Source organism: Trichoderma breve, chromosome 1 (assembly GCF_028502605.1).
Source record: "Trichoderma breve strain T069 chromosome 1, whole genome shotgun sequence".
Lineage (NCBI taxonomy): Eukaryota > Fungi > Ascomycota > Sordariomycetes > Hypocreales > Hypocreaceae > Trichoderma > Trichoderma breve.
The window spans coordinates 6042241-6058126 of record NC_079232.1 but is presented as its reverse complement, the minus strand read 5'-3'; the positions used below and the strand labels follow the sequence as shown (position 1 = coordinate 6058126).

The 15886-nt window shown below is 51.4% G+C and overlaps 6 protein-coding genes across 6 annotated transcripts; all 6 read left to right on the top strand.

Moving 5' to 3' along the window:
• Positions 1-193: 193 nt before the first annotated feature.
• On the top strand, positions 194-750 carry T069G_01765 (ribosomal protein l11, RNA binding domain-containing protein; the record flags this gene model as incomplete). Its single annotated transcript, XM_056168975.1, has 2 exons — positions 194-331; positions 415-750. 2 exons carry the CDS (start codon positions 194-196, stop codon positions 748-750), a joined length of 474 nt encoding a protein of 157 aa, XP_056034291.1.
• A 1370-nt stretch (positions 751-2120) lies between these two features.
• T069G_01764 (uncharacterized protein) lies at positions 2121-2732 on the top strand (the record flags this gene model as incomplete). Its single annotated transcript, XM_056168974.1, has 1 exon — positions 2121-2732. The coding sequence occupies one exon, from the start codon at positions 2121-2123 to the stop codon at positions 2730-2732; it is 612 nt and encodes a 203-aa protein (XP_056034290.1).
• A 3315-nt stretch (positions 2733-6047) lies between these two features.
• Positions 6048-9014, top strand: T069G_01763 (protein kinase domain-containing protein; the record flags this gene model as incomplete). Its single annotated transcript, XM_056168973.1, has 5 exons — positions 6048-6099; positions 6239-6624; positions 6994-7349; positions 7404-8317; positions 8386-9014. 5 exons carry the CDS (start codon positions 6048-6050, stop codon positions 9012-9014), a joined length of 2337 nt encoding a protein of 778 aa, XP_056034289.1.
• Positions 9015-9930: 916 nt separating this feature from the next.
• On the top strand, positions 9931-10586 carry T069G_01762 (chaperonin 10 kd subunit domain-containing protein; the record flags this gene model as incomplete). The annotated part of the gene is made up of 4 exons (XM_056168972.1): positions 9931-9933; positions 10146-10370; positions 10450-10508; positions 10562-10586. The coding sequence occupies 4 exons, from the start codon at positions 9931-9933 to the stop codon at positions 10584-10586; spliced, it is 312 nt and encodes a 103-aa protein (XP_056034288.1).
• Positions 10587-11645: 1059 nt separating this feature from the next.
• On the top strand, positions 11646-12817 carry T069G_01761 (glycosyl hydrolase family 61 domain-containing protein; the record flags this gene model as incomplete). Its single annotated transcript, XM_056168971.1, has 2 exons — positions 11646-11832; positions 11892-12817. 2 exons carry the CDS (start codon positions 11646-11648, stop codon positions 12815-12817), a joined length of 1113 nt encoding a protein of 370 aa, XP_056034287.1.
• Positions 12818-14748: 1931 nt separating this feature from the next.
• On the top strand, positions 14749-15762 carry T069G_01760 (ras family domain-containing protein; the record flags this gene model as incomplete). The annotated part of the gene is made up of 3 exons (XM_056168970.1): positions 14749-14787; positions 14942-15209; positions 15449-15762. The coding sequence occupies 3 exons, from the start codon at positions 14749-14751 to the stop codon at positions 15760-15762; spliced, it is 621 nt and encodes a 206-aa protein (XP_056034286.1).
• Positions 15763-15886: the final 124 nt, after the last annotated feature.

Sequence of the window (15886 nt, the reverse complement as noted above, 5' to 3'; positions counted from 1 at the left end):
TGGGCTATCGATAAGATAAAGAAATGGGTGGATCTCCGATACGGCACTAGATTGCTTTGGTCATAGTGCCTGGTCAATGGTGGCAGCAGATGCAAGTTGCTTCAAGATTTACAAAATCTCCATCGTGAGCACGAGACGATATTGCGCATCGCCGAAACTCCAGCATTCCGCCTCCTGCAAATCCAATCCAACTATGTCGAAAGCAAAGGGCGCTGCCGCCGGCGTGGACACCATCGTCAAACTGATTGTGGGAGCTGGTCAGGCCAGTCCAAGCCCTCCAGTCGGTCCCGCGCTTGGTAGCAAGGGTGTCAAATCCATGGACTTTTGCAAGGTCGGTCACTCGAAGTTTTGCTGCTGGGTTTGATGGATTTGTTATTTGGTATTTGAGACGAATCAAGGCTAACTGTGATGTAGGAATTCAATGCCAGAACAGCACACATCGTCCCTGGTACACCTATGCCATGCCGGGTCACGGTTCGACCTGATCGGTCCTTTACGTTTGACGTCAGAACACCGCAGACATCATGGCTGCTGCTCAATGCAGTGGGAGCGCCAACGGGCAAGAAGGGAAACAGAAAAGGCGTCAGCAAGCCTGGGCATGAGACGGTCGGTACCATCAGCTTAAAGCACATCTACGAAATCGCAAAAATCAAGCAATCGGAGCTCAGACTGTCTGGCCTGTCGCTGGAGGGGCTATGCCGGTCTATCATTTTCCAGTGCAAATCAATAGGAATTAATGTGGTGGCGTAACGATACCAAAGAACAAAGAAAAGAAAGAATGGCGTTTGATGATGGGTTTTGTGATATCGGCATATCAAAACAGGCGGGGTTGGGAGCAACGATGTGTATAACATAGCAGGCATTGCGGGACTGCGTCGAGATGTACGATCAAGGTTCGAACAAGACATACAATAGATATTCGGCTTCTTTTTTCCTCCGACTCGAGGCTTCCTTCCCTCTTTCCCTCCTTCCCTCTTGTCTGTCTGCCTTACTCCTCATTTGGCACGTGAATTCGAAACGAGGTACTAACTTGATGTATCAATTCTTGTCCAACAACAAAGCATCACCACCAATCAGAGCGGCAGTCAACACAATCCAACAAATCGCAATGGCTGCCTGGAATCCGAACGGGACGACTGTTGTTTGTGAGCCTCGCTATTGAGACTCGCCTCCAGCCGTAGGACTGCAGGCCGCGTACCGGCCGCCTGGCATCGCGTCATCCGATTTGCTGGAAGCATCGATGCCTGAACAGGGCTCACTCGCATCTGTACGAAAATACCTTTTTTTAAAAGGATCCATCCCTACACTGAAGTTTGTTCTATTTGTGGCTTGTCCAAAGCCACGGCGCGCGCCTAAGAGAGCGACAAGGTTCATCAATGGATGTTTAAATATCGCTGTCCGGCCGAAAACATTCCTTCAGTTTGTAGGCCTCCCGCACATTGAAGCCTAAAACAGCAGCGTCTACCCAGCCCTCCGTCCAACATTGCTCACTTCAAACCATAGCCCTGTGACCAGCACTAACTCCATCTCAGAATACGACGAGCACGACAAAGCGCACAATGCCAGCCTTGGAGTGCACATGCGGTCGCCCTTTCCGCAGCGAAACAGACTTGAAACAGCATAGAAAGGCTAAATCTCGATTTATTTGCCGTCGCTGCAACAAATGTCTGGCCTCGGTCGAATCTTTGAAGGAACATAAGGCTTTTCAAGCGACATGTTGGGAAAATCCGTTCAAAAACATGCAATGGCGCTGCAACGATTGTAGCGCAGTATTTGAAAGCCGAGCTGCTTCGAACCAACATGTTCAAGCAACGGGACACGCCACTGAGTTTCGTTGCTGTGACTGTAACAAGGGCTTCAAGAGTGAGAAATCTCTACTCGACCACCTAGGAGCTAAAGACCACGGGACGCCCGTCGCAAAGCCACAGAAAAGAAAAGAACCCAAAGAAGACAGAGAATGCAAAGAATGCAATCGTACTTTTAAGAATGTCAAAGCTTTACAGCAGCATCTGGATTCTGTCATTCATCGTCCAATTAGCAATTTGACTTGCATGGCTGGCAAAATTTGTGGCGTGGAGTGCAATGCCCATTTCCGGAGCCCTTCAGCTCTAGTTGCCCACATGGAGAATGGCACTTGTCGGTCGGGCATGAACCGGCAGAAACTCAACAGGCTGGTGCTCATGCAGGATAGCGAGCATCTCATTACCAGTTCCGACGGCAGCTTTGAATCCTTGGGCTGGGCTAGCCTGGAGAACGAGCCAGACTTGAGCAGCTCCGGGATCATGACGCCAAGCACAGATTCAGGCGAGGGTGTCATGCTGACGCCTAGTAGCAGTCAGATGGACTTGATGAGCCTTGTTGGAAGGGATTTTACTGGATTCGATTTATCTGATACGGATAGTGACTGTACAGAATTGCCCGCGGACGGCATTTATCTTTGCCCCCTCTGTCCTAACAGCCTCCGGCGCTTCAATGGAAGAAAAGCTCTCGAGCAACACATGCAATCACCTGCTCACATGTCCAAGATTTTTCACTGTCCTTCAATTCTATTTCAAGGAAACTCTGGGAAATCCAAGCCGAGCATGAAGAAGTTTTCAACAATTAGCGGGCTTGTTGCTCACATCGAGAGCGGTGCGTGCAGTGGCGGCAATGCTGGGCTGCGTACAGTGATGCAGTACATGGAAGAGCGGCTGGAAGATATGGGAATGTCGTTCAAGCTGCTGAGCATATAATACGGTCGTGGGCTAGCAATATCCATGTGGATTTATTTATATGAAGTGTTGGCAGCAGTTGGCATGCCTCTACACTAGGGAGCTGCTTCTATTACCGTATCTCTTACGCACAGGACTTTTTTACAGTCAAAGAATGGCCAATGTTGGTGATTTTGCCAGTTAGTCAATAAAGCACAAGGTAAATCAATATTTTTACACTATCTATATTCATGGTGACGGTGAAACAAGAGGCTTTATGCCTACCTAGATCGCATTGAATCGGAATCCGCAGATTGACATCAGATTATCGTCAATGGGAGCCATCAACCTGATCGAAAAATACTGAACGGTGGGACTATGGATACAACTGAGGAACTTCTGTCGGTAGATAGTGGACCACATACACTCAATGGTGGTCTGTATTTAGAAACTCAACCACGGTGAGGATGACACGTCCAAGCTGAATCCACAGTGTGGGGAAGGATGTATCGAGATGATCGCCATTGAAGAACAAAAGCCGTTTCAAGTTGTTTCTATATATATATTTCGTGTATATATCCACCGCAAGGGTTCTCACAACTAGCACTTGGTAGTCAAAGACCATCATTCACCATCGCTCTTCATGAGTGGATGGACGTTGCTTGGTTGCCCACCGCTTACAAATTAGCCCTCGTTTTCCGCTCTCGGCTAATGTTCGATAGCATCTTTGGAAGCTGGCTAGAGGAAGATCATGTTACATGGGAGGGAGATCAAGCTCAAGTGGCGATCGAGGCCCCACTTGGAGACGGGCTTGTCACGGAAAAGAAAACCAAAATGGCCATGCAGGGTTCAATTATCTTGAGAATAGCGAATTGATGCCGAATGAGGCTCGTGCGTTCCGCAACAGAGCTCGGCATTGCTACTAAAAGATAGCAAATCCTGTTATTGAAGCATGCCGTTTAAGCATGCAAATGATTCAGCTGTCGGGCTAATGCGAGAAAGAATTTTCTTCCCCTTCGTCTTGTTTGTTTGTTGGATGACGAGAAGGGGGATGCTGATGGGGACAGCTACATATTTTACGGATACACGGCGATCCCGAAAGCCCAGAATTCAGTTCCGAAAAAATTGATGAGAATTGAGTGCGTTTGGTTAATGCCTAGACAGGCGGGAAACTACAGACTTGCAAAGAAAAAAAAAGAATGAAAATATGCCGGCAGATTTTGATTGCCACCAGTTGGGAGCATGTCCACCTGTGGGGCCGTCTGGGATGTCGATCGGGAGAGGCAAAAAGCAAACGGACTGTATTCGTGTATGTACATACGAAGTGCGTACTTACAGATACCGTGACACAAAACCAACTGGGTTATATCCTGTACATGTGTGTACAGGCAGGGATGGGACGCCGTATTTGTCCATTGATTGATTCGGCCCCTGCTACGACGGGCCGACTTGAGTACCTATGTGCGCCAATTTGATGAATACTACCATCCAAGTTCCGGATAACTGGTCCTATGATCCGTCTTAAGTTGTGTTGGCTCAATGCAACTCAATGAGACTAGCCAAAGGAACAGCTGAATGCAGCAACCCATTTCGAGCTTCTTGTTTGCCTAGTTGCCCAGCTAGTGCCAGTGCCCTCGGTGTAGGTCTATGCGAGATATTCTTGCAGCAGATTACAAAGCAGACCGTGACCTCTTGTAGGAGTCATCACATCACATCGAACGAGATGGGCCAGTGGAGGGAGGAGAGAGGACACCTGTTGCCCTGAAATGCTGTACAGAGACACATCATGGAGGTGGGAGAGAATCAGCCGCTACCCCGGTCGCCAATCACGGCCGCGGCAACACTTGGACGTGCTTGTTCCCGTATCCATCCACGGAAAGCCTCATTGATAGGACCCAGACGCGGGTCACAGACCATCCGTGGGGTGGGTAATACTTGCTCAGGACTCCATACAAGGGCCAAATGACTGCAAGCATCAGGTCGATTCCCTAGACAGGTAAGTCGCAGTCACGCAGGGAATAGCACTAATACGGTACGATGCGGAATAAGCACAGAAGCTCGGTGCCGAGGCATGTTGTGCTTTGGATAAGGTGAGGTAAGGCATCGACGCCTTCACGATACCCGAATTGACTGATCGAACCTAGGTTGGTTAATGGACGTGCATCCGAGAGCCGCGCAGCTAGAATCTGGCCAGCGTGGCGCTTGAACGATTCCGCAACTCCCGGGAGCTGTAACCACAGGGCATCGTATCCGATAGAGTGACAATGGCAAGGATGGGGGAATTTTCTAGATTGCGCCTCGAAGGAACAGACAGCCCGTACTGTAGATTTGGCTAACGGCATCGGCGATGAGCCCTTGGCTCCTTGTACCCACAGGTACCTTTACCGCGCTGCCCGTCAGAGAGGTACTGCCGCAGGATGTATCGTGGGGCCCAGGCATCTGTATTGGTGCGCTTCTCGCGGGTCTAAAGTTCCAGCTGAGGCGAACACGGCGGTACCTCAAAAGAGGGGAAAAGGTACGGCTGCTCGGGGTTCCTGCTCGCGGAGTGTCGTAAAAGCCGCTGCCCAAATTTCAATGTGCTTAGGGGACCCCTTGTTGCTGGAGTTAGACAGTACCTGTACTTGATGCCTATAATAAACAACAAGACGAGGGGGGACTCTCAAAGGGGGAGGCTGTACAGCAAGTGACTGTACTTGTGCATGTACGGCTTACAAACGTTGAAAGACGAGCATCTTGGTAAGGGAATGACAAACGCCAAACGACATTGTCCTCTTTGGGAACATTTGCTTGTGAAGCAACAGCCATAAACAGCAACCAGCTTTGGGTACCTCGCAGTACTTTTCTCCCGTGACCGCCTCTGCGGCTGATGTGCCCTTCACATCCTGCGAAAAGCATGTGGCCGCTCCAAGCACCCAGCGCAGTACCTGTACCGGTGACGCAGCGCCTCTGTCAGGTATCGCGCCCTATTCGGCCAAAGTACCTCGCCATACCGCTCGTCACCGCGCCTCCCTGCAGGCTCCCCCCGTATTTCGCAGGTACAGGCCGTTGGCGGCGCTACCTCCGAGGGTACGGACTCCGCGCTGTACCAGTACCAGTACCTGTACATTGACAAGTGTGCCCGGAATCCCCAAAGCCAAGCAGCCCCACCATCGGCCATTCTTTTCCATCATCGCGCAACCGAAATCGAGTCGAGCAAAAAAAAGCGTTCGCTAGGCCACGGGCTGCGCTGCGCTACCCGCCCCGGCCCTCAAAACTTGACTCCCACAAGGTCCTGCTTCGTTGCCTCTGGGATCTTCGTGCGTTGCTTCACTTGTGCGGGCAAACAAGAGACAAGGCTTTGTACTCCCGACCTGCTCCATGGCGTCGTCAGAGCCTCAAAAGGCGCCCTTCCAGCAGGAAGCCGCTGCCTGTAAGTTTCCTCTGCGTGTCCGGTGCATCCGCTGAGACGCCTCAAACGCCCTCCCCCCACCGATTCGCATTGATTGAATTTGGCGATAACGAGAAGAGTTGTGTTTTGCTAACCTTATCTCAATTCCGACTTCAAACAGACAATACTTCTGCCGCTGGTACTGGTACTGCTTCCACTGCTGCTTCTGCTGCTGCCGCTGGTTCTGGAGCTGTTGCTTCATCCGATCAAGTCTCTCGATCGCCGTCCAAGGAGAGCTCCGGCAGCAAACCTCACGATGGTCCGGCCTCTGTCCGATTCTCCTCCGCCGTGGAGGAGATTGAGCCAGCGGCTCCTCCTGTTGCGCAGCCCGCCGCTCCGGCCTCCCTGAAGACGACGACAAACACCTCAGACCGCTTCGATACCTTCAATGAAGTTGCCGCCGACCAGATCAAAGCTTTCCAGAAGTCCATGAATCATGGATTACCCCTGCAGGAGCGCCGGATGAGCACCTTTGGTTTCGAGGCCTTTTCTCTGCCTGCGTCAAGGGTAAGAGCTCCATTGTTTTTCTCCATCCCGTGTTCAAGAATGGCCACTTTTGTCTTTGACAAGCTAGTATTTGTTTTGTTTGCTCGTTTGTTTTGTTTCTATTCTTCTCCTCTTCTCCTCTCCTGCCCTCCTCCCCATTTCTCCGTTTGTTTTGTCTCGCTGTCTTGATATAAGCATCGGTTTGCACCCGTCAAGTAATAGCGGATGCGTGCATGCATCTAATCAGCGCCCCGAATGTTTGCAACCCCGATTCATCTCCCTGAGCCCCCGGCCACCCCGAGGCTCAGCATCCCTTCGTCATCATCGCCTGTGCTTCTCTACTTGTCAACCCTGCCCCATTCAGTGGCTAACCGCGACGCCTTCCATCAGGTCAATTCCCGTGAAGATGCCTCAAATGACTCCACGAGACTCCCAACGCCAAACTCATCGGGTTGGCAGTCTCCCCATGGGAGTCCCCGGCTTTCGGCCTTGGCCTCTCCTCCTTTGACGCCCGCTGGATCAGATCCCGAAAAGAGGTTAAATAAAGAAAGCGCCGTAACCAGTGCTCCCACCTCCGCCGTCAATGATTCTCACCTCATTACTCCGCAGCCGTCCACTTCCACCGATAAGGCTCTTACTCGCACTGCTGATCGCAAGGTTCTCACTCATCGACCAGCATCCTCGGACCACGCCATGTCGAGGGCCTCGTCCACCGATGAGCAGCGCGGAGAGTCTAGGGCCCATCGGCAGGACATGTTTTCTGTCGGGCCAAGCTCTGTCCCGGTCTCTCGTGAATCAAGCCCCTCCAGAAGCGCGGCATCGTACTACTACTCCAAGCCAATGGCACCTGGAGGCGACGCCAACGATCCCTATGCCAAAGGCCGCCGACCTCCTCAGCTGCAGCACCCCACCCGTCATTCAGTCGACCCGCGATTTGTCTTTTCTAGGAAGAAGAAGCATGGGACGTCTCCCACGTCATCCAAAACAAGCTTGGCAATGTACACGCAGCAGTCCAAGCAGAGCGACGATTCCGGATCCAACGATGGGGCACACGGCCATGCGGCAACCGGTTCCATGTCCGATCTAAAGCGATTCTTCCGAAAATCTGGCCACCACAAAAAGCGGGACGTATCACCGTCGTCCATCAAGTCATCATCCAAGTCCAGTCAGGCCAGCCGCTCCACCCAACAGCTGCCTTTTGGCGACGACCACGGCCTGACGTCAAAGTACGGCAAACTCGGCAAGGTATTGGGGTCCGGTGCCGGTGGGTCCGTCAGGCTCATGCGTCGAACAGAAGATGGCACCGTCTTCGCCGTCAAGGAGTTTCGAGCACGCCACACGTATGAAACGGAGAGGGAATACAACAAAAAAGTGACTGCCGAGTTCTGCGTTGGATCGACTCTCCACCATGGGAACGTTATCGAGACGCTGGATATCCTGCAGGAAAAGGGACGCTGGTTCGAGGTGATGGAGTATGCCCCCTTTGACCTCTTCGCCATTGTCATGACCGGCAAGATGTCGCGCGAAGAGATTCGGTGCAGCTTCTTGCAGATCCTCAACGGCGTCACCTACCTGCACAGCATGGGTCTTGCGCATCGGGACTTGAAGCTCGACAATGTGGTTGTCAGCGACAAGGGCATCATGAAGATTATTGATTTTGGTAGTGCCCATGTCTTCAAGTACCCCTTTGAGAGCGGTTCTGTCCCAGCAAAGGGTGAGTCATTTTCATTTTTTATATACGTTCTCCTCCCCTGCTCTCCAGTACTAACAAAGCTGATATAGGTATTGTTGGTTCCGACCCCTACCTTGCTCCCGAGGTGTACGACGCCAAAGAGTACAATGCCGAGGAGGTCGATATCTGGTCTCTCGCCATCATCTTCTGCTGCATGACCTTGCGCCGTTTCCCTTGGAAGATTCCCCGCATGACGGACAACTCGTACAAGCTCTTCGCGGCCAGCCCAACTCCTGGACACGACCCTGGCAAGCTGCTGCGACCCAAGTCTACCAACGACCTGTCGTCTGTGGCTGCTCGAGAATTCCTACCTGACGACGACCTGAAGCCTCACAACAACCACACGCACAAGAGGCAGGATTCTACTGACACCCCTCCACCCGAGCAGGAAAAGCTCCCAATTCCCGGCGTCAACGTTACAACCGACAAAAAGGAGGTCATCCGAGGTCCTTGGAGAATTCTTCGTCTGCTCCCCCGAGAAAGTCGTCACATTATTCATCGCATGCTGGACATCAATCCCAAATCTCGTGCTAGGATGGGTGAGATTTTGGAAGAGCCGTGGGTGGCAGACACGGTCATCTGCCAGCAAGTGGATAACGGAGACGTGATGCCCGCTGCTGACCACAAGCATATTCTGGAGCCGCCAAACTCTCAGCCACCGGCTCCAAAGAAGGCATAAGCTGTGAACTTTGTGGCGGCTTTGATCCTTTCTTTTTCATCCTTCTTTGTCATTTTCACACAAACATTTTACTCTCTCACTTATCAACCCGTCATTCTTTCTGTCTCCCTCCCCCTCCTTTTTTTTTTTTTTTCTCTTTCTGGTTATTTTCATTCCATCATTTGATTTGGCGTTTTGGATTTACTCAGGATGAAATCGCACAATACCACGTAGTTTTCAAGAGGGGCCCATGACAGAAAGATGCGATGCAGTGTTGGATTCTCGATCAGGTGCGCGCGGGGGTGTGCAATGTCTTTAATAGCAGATCAATTTCAACCTCAGGGTTATATAACTTTACATAGTGGCATACCATTTACAGGTGATTGGGGGGTTGGCGGTTGAGGACCAAAGGGGGGATAGACGGCGTCTGCTTTTTTTTTTTTTCCTTTTCCTTGTTTCGTAACTTCATGTTGGTACATATTAGGACATAATCTGCCTCCAAATAGTTTTCAATGGAACAAGATGTCACCAAAGACCTATCCAGTATATCCGGTATATCCAGTAACTTGAATATCTCGAATCCCTCATCTCGAACTGCACCGCCTCATCAGCTTGTTGGCTCGGGCCGAGAGCCCTGGAGCTCCGGATTCGGCATAGAATGGCGGGGTTGGCGCTTGGAGCTACCTGAAGCTATCGCGGAGCAGAGGCCTCGGAAGAGGGGAAATCCCGAACCGACACGGTGGGAGGGAGAAAAAAAAAATTGTTGCCGGCTAAGCAGCAGCTAGATTCTGGAAGCCGTTCGAAGAGAAAGAGCATTTGTTGCCGATCCGAACCGCTCCTCCAGCTCATCCGCCTTTTTTTCTTCTTCTCCATCCACCAGTAACACCAATTGCAGGCTTCACGACCTCATTTTCAACTACCTACCCATCCATTCACAATGGTATGTCAATTACTTGTGTCCCCTCCCGCAAAGTCTGCTTCTTCGTGCTATGGTTTTGATAATTACCAAACACACCCCACCCTACTGCTGGATGACTTACATATATACGCATGAACCTATATGTAACATTTTGGGAGCTGTCACTATTGTCATTGGGGCATAATAGTAGAAGAAAAGAACCAATCTGCTAACGTACGGCAACCAAACCACAGTCTGCCCTCCGATCCATCCGCAACCTCGCTCCCCTCATGGACCGCGTGCTTGTCCAGCGCGTCAAGGCCGAGGCCAAGACTGCCAGCGGCATCTTCCTGCCCGAGTCGAGCGTCGAGAAGCTCAACGAGGCCAAGGTCCTGGCCGTCGGACCCGGTGGTCTGGACCGCGATGGCAAGCGAATCCCCATGGGCGTGGCCGTCGGTGACCGTGTTCTGCTTCCTGCGGTATGAACTTAACCAGAAACTCTTAGACCAGAGATATGATGATGATAAAGAATTATTTGGCTGATTTGGGCATTTTTAGTTTGGTGGCGCGGCTGTCAAGGCCGGTGAGGAGGAATACCAGCTGTTCCGTGACAGCGAGTGAGTCTTGCCTACGAATGTCATCTATGGTAAACGTTGCTAATAAGACGCAGAATTCTCGCCAAGATCAACGAGTAAAAAAAAAGAAGAAGAAAAGGCAAAAAGCAATAATACCCGACGTCATGACGAGTGTACTATACTGTGTACCATACGAATGGAAAGGAAATTATAAAAAAGACAAATGAACACTTCCAGAAACCTAAACTCATTACATCACAAAATTTTTAAGGATATAGCGACTTCATGTACTCTGAGGCGGGAGATTCCCTTGGAGAGGAGAAGATAAGGGAAGAAAATAAGACGTATTTGGCATAGACTGAAAGCGATCTACACCATGAGCGGTGTGATGTGCGTTTAGTTAGTGATTATCGCGGAGGCTGTCGGTGTTTCTTTGATACGAAATCTCCACTCATGGTAGTTATGCTTTTATTTACAGTTTATTTTGGCTCTGGCTGCGGCGTGATTGCGATATGATTGACGGCGAATAGGGGCTTAATGTGCGCGTGTAGGTCCTCGCCGAGCAGAGATACGAACCCTTCATTTAATGATGAAACTATCCATCGGATCTGCAGCCCTTATCCATGATCCTATCCCCGGGATCTGCCGCAAGCTTCGCTGGATACTTTGCCGGGAAGTTTATCTCGCTCGGGGTGCCAACCGAGTCGTGTCATACAGTGACATACACAAGCGCCGACCAAACAGTGCAACCCAATGAAAGCCTCGTTGCAGTCAGTTTCCTTGGTTTCAGTATGAGATATTGGTTTCAAGACTGCTGTTCGCCACTCTGCCAAGACATGATTTCTTTCATGGTCGTTGGGCCAAGGAAAGCTAATCTAAACGACTGGTGAGACGTGGTGCAATATCAGGGCAGCATATAAACTCTCCAAGCCTCGGCGGGTGGCTGCACGAGCCATCAAGGGGGAGAGAAACTTTGAGTTGAGACCAACAAACTATGGCTTGCTACGAGGTAGGCGCCGTGTTTACCCCTTTTCGGAGACTATCTTTCTTTGTTCTTCGCCATCATTTGTTTACTGCCATCGTCTTTCATTTATATCAGTACGCCGCTCCCCCTATGCCACTCCTCTTTGTCCAGCAAATCAGTTCCACAACTCCTAGGTTGACATTTGCATTCTCATCATGAAGCGTTGTATTGCTGGCCTCTTGTTGCTGAGCCTTGCCTCTATGGCAAATGCTCATACTTCTTTTACAACCCTTTTCATTGACCGGAAGAATCAAGGAGATGGTACTTGCGTTCGCACGCCCTCTGATGGCGAGACTGCCACCGATCCAATCCACCCCATCACCTCGGAGGACATGGTTTGTGGTTAGAATTGCCCCTCTCTTATTTAGTGCAGAGAACAGCCGTTGATCATCATGCCACAGGTCGCGACGGCATTCAAGCGGTCCCATTCATCTGCCCTGCAAATAAAGGGTCTCTTCTCACGTTTGAATGGCGTCAATGGCCAGATGCTCAGGCGCCCGGCAGCATCGATCCGGGCCATCTTGGTCCCTGTGCCGTATACATCAAAAAGGTCGACGATATGTTCACAGAGAGCGCCGCTGGTGACGGTTGGTTCAAAATCTGGGAAGACGGCTACAACCCTGTGACGAAAAAATGGTGCGTTGATCGACTCGTTGAGAACAACGGCCTGCTCTCTGTCAATCTTCCTCGGGGGCTGCCTTCAGGATACTACATTGTGCGGCCTGAGATCGTGGCCTTGCACTGGGCTGTCCATCGCGACGATCCGCAGTATTTTCTAGGCTGTGCACAAATCTTTCTCAACAGCGATGTCCAGGGCCCTCTGGATGTGCGCCAGGAGCATCTCACGAGCATCCCTGGATATGTTGATCTCTCTACACCAGGCCTCAAATATGACATTTATCAGAACGATCTGCCGCCATATCCAATTCCCGGCCCAAAGGTATACATCCCCAAAGTCGACAAGGAGAAGGCCGCCAAGATTCCTGCGCCAGAACCAATGATTCAGACTGCAGGCGTCATCCCCGAAGATTGCGTTCTCAAGAGCGCAAACTGGTGCGCCAAAGCCGTCTCGCCATACTCGACCGAGGACGAATGCTGGACTGGCGTCAGGGCATGCTTTGCGCAGAGCGAGGAGTGCAGGCCGAGTGCGCAGACGGTTGGACAGGCCAATTGCGACCGATGGAGTAATTACTGCGAGAAGCTGAACAAGCTGTGCGAGGATGGCGAGTTCGTTGGGCCAATAGCATTCACTGAGAAGGAGATTGAAGCGCCGGTACCAGGAGAGATTCCGGCGATGTGGAATGATGTGTTTGAACAGAATGAGTAGAGAGCTGATGAGCTTGTTGGAATTTTTGGACATTTTTGGACATTTGCGTGGCGGTTTGGTTATTTTTCGTTTCTTGTTATGTGTAGGTATTTGCTTCATTGTCGATATCCTTTGGTCAAGTTTAGGAGGCTGGCCCTCTGATGACCGCAATCTCAGTCAACGGACCGTATGGCATTAGCACTGCTCAATGCATTCTAGTAGACTGCTAACAATTTTTCATCTTGTGATTAAATGTCAATCGGGATATTCTGTGGTAATCAAGTATACATGCTTGCACTCCTGCTCCTTTCACCTTCCACATGCCAGGTGAACTTCGAAGGAGGTACAGCTCTCCTTTGCCCACAATGTGGCGGGGCTGGATTAACCAAGCCTCCGGATACACGTATATACCCATACCGTACTCGTACCCGTCAATCGCATCCAATTCGGAGCGCACCAACCCGGGAAGACGCTCTACCTTAACCAAACACCGACCGATGACGTCTTCCACTGGCGTGGCACTTGAAATCATCGGACCAAGTAGAAAACAGGAAAAAAAGACAAGCCTCGTGCCAGAGGTCACATTTTGCTCGTCCGCCTGGGAAAAAATTCAGCCAATGTCAGCGGCCCCTCTTGCGAATGCAGGGACCAGTTACCGAGAATGGGAGTACGAGGTACTTGTCATGTACGAGCCAAGGAGGTTGTTTCAACGGTAACATGTAAGGGGCAGGACTTGGGACTCTGCATGTCCAAGTATGCAACTTGTCCCACCCTGCCTAAGCCTGGCCTCTAGCAAGTTACGGCGGCGGGGATTCCAAACTGCTTGCAAAAGATTACAAGGAAGACGAGTCCCATAAAAGGATAGAAAGGGCTGATGATTATTAGTTCATGGCCAGGACCATGTACGTCTGCGACTCGCTGGGCTCGTGGTGCTGATATTCAGAGGACCGCTGTAACGGGATGTACCTTTGCTAGCAGCGATTATCTCGATGCCTGGTCCAAAGGGATCGTGCGTAGATTGCCGAGGGTTTGGCTACTGGCTTGGCTATAGTAGGTTATTATAGACCCTGCGAAAATTATCTCGCAATGGCTACATGTACTTGTGTGCACATATAATGCACCGGGTGCCTTTCCATGGTTCTCGTAAACATGAAGCTTGATGCATGACTTGGACACCGCATAGTCAACCATCCATGCATGCAACCTTTTATCGATTCAGGTTGATTGATTCAAGGCTTCAGAAGGTCTCCAGCGGGTTTTAGGTGCCATCCCACTAAAACATCAGCCCAGTCCAGCGGCTGCCCCCCCTCCCCCCAGAAGGGCCCCCTCGACCCGTCGGTACCTTGCCAGCGCTTCTCGCCGCAAAAAGGTACATGCGCTAGGCCAGTTTACGTATGCACCAACGCCGGACGTGCATCTCGGCCAAGTGTCCCGACCGCTTCCAGCTGTCCAGATGCCAGAACCTCGATTCTGCAACCTTCACCGACGGGCCTGAACTGAAACCTCTCTCCGGCTTCTGCCACCTGCATCGCCAGCTTCGCTCAATTGCGCCCGCCTTCTGCCAGCGCACCGCTCCTCGTCTGCGTCTTGACAACCTGCCCGCGTCTTGTTCAGTCTAGAGCCCCTCTTGTTGTTCCGGCATCACCAAACCTGAACTCCCGCCTCGCTGCAATACCTCTGGTGCTGAGCCTTTCTCCGGATCTGCCGCCAACCCGTGTAGCAACTGTACTCTGTACATATACGCGAGTTACCTCGACGAGAAGCACCTTTTTTGCACCTTTTGGGGGGCTTGTCATTGCTTTCTCTGTCCTTGTCACGGCCCGGACACTTCTTTAGTTTTCCGCCTCTACCTTTCCCGCCTCTCCGCCACTTCGTCTCGCAACCAACGTCGTTCGCGAGTCGACCTTTGCACCACCTCGAACCCCCTTAATCAGGACTACATTTTGCCCAAAATGCCCGCCATGCCTAGCAATCGCAACTACGACTTTCTGGTACGACTTAATTCATTCCTCCCCCCTTTCGCTTCCCCCCACCCTCTGGCCACTAAGCGCGGCTCCAATCACATGGCATCGTCGACGACGAGGCAATCACGCTGCAACCCAGAACGAGGACGAACGAGATGCTAACCGAACATGTCCTCATTAGATCAAGCTCCTTCTGATTGGTGATTCCGGTGTTGGAAAGTCATGCTGTCTGTTGCGATTCAGTGAAGACTCCTTCACTCCGTCCTTCATCACCACCATTGGCATCGACTTCAAGATCAGGACGATTGAGCTGGATGGCAAGCGAGTCAAGCTGCAGATTTGGGATACCGCCGGCCAGGAGCGATTCCGCACCATCACCACTGCCTACTACCGCGGTGCCATGGGCATTCTGCTGGTATACGATGTCACCGACGAGCGATCATTCCAGAGTATGTCAAACCCCCCTCCCCACCCTGCTCACCGCCTTGCATCGTTTCTCCTGCTCTCCATCTGCCCGACTTTCCATTTCTTGAAGTTGGGCCTGCCAGACCACCTCAGTTCTGTGGCCACGTTCAAACGGGTGCCAGCCTCGGAGCACTTGTTTGCTGCAGCGCTCAAGAAATAGCAAGATCAAACAAAAGTGGACTTGTTTAGGCCATGGCTGACATGTGTAACTCTTTCCCAATAGACATTCGTACCTGGTTCCAAAACGTGGAGCAGCACGCCACCGAAGGCGTCAACAAGATCCTGATCGGCAACAAGTGCGACTGGGAGGATAAGCGCGTTGTATCTACGGAACAGGGCCAGGCACTGGCTGACGAGCTCGGCATTCCTTTCCTCGAAGTCTCCGCCAAGAGCAACATCAACATTGACCAGGCCTTTTACAGCCTGGCTGCCGACATCAAGAAGCGTCTCATCGACAACCAGAAGACTGACGTTGGTACCTCATCAGGTGTCAATGTTGGCGAGAAGAGCGAGGCTGCCAGTGGCAAGTGCTGCTAAAATGGGTCCAACTGTTGTATGCTGCACGCGCAAAACGCGAGGCACGACGTTGATTTGACAGTGTATTTGACGTATGATATAATGGAGACGGCAGCGCAACGCGATCAAGACATACGAGCTGTTT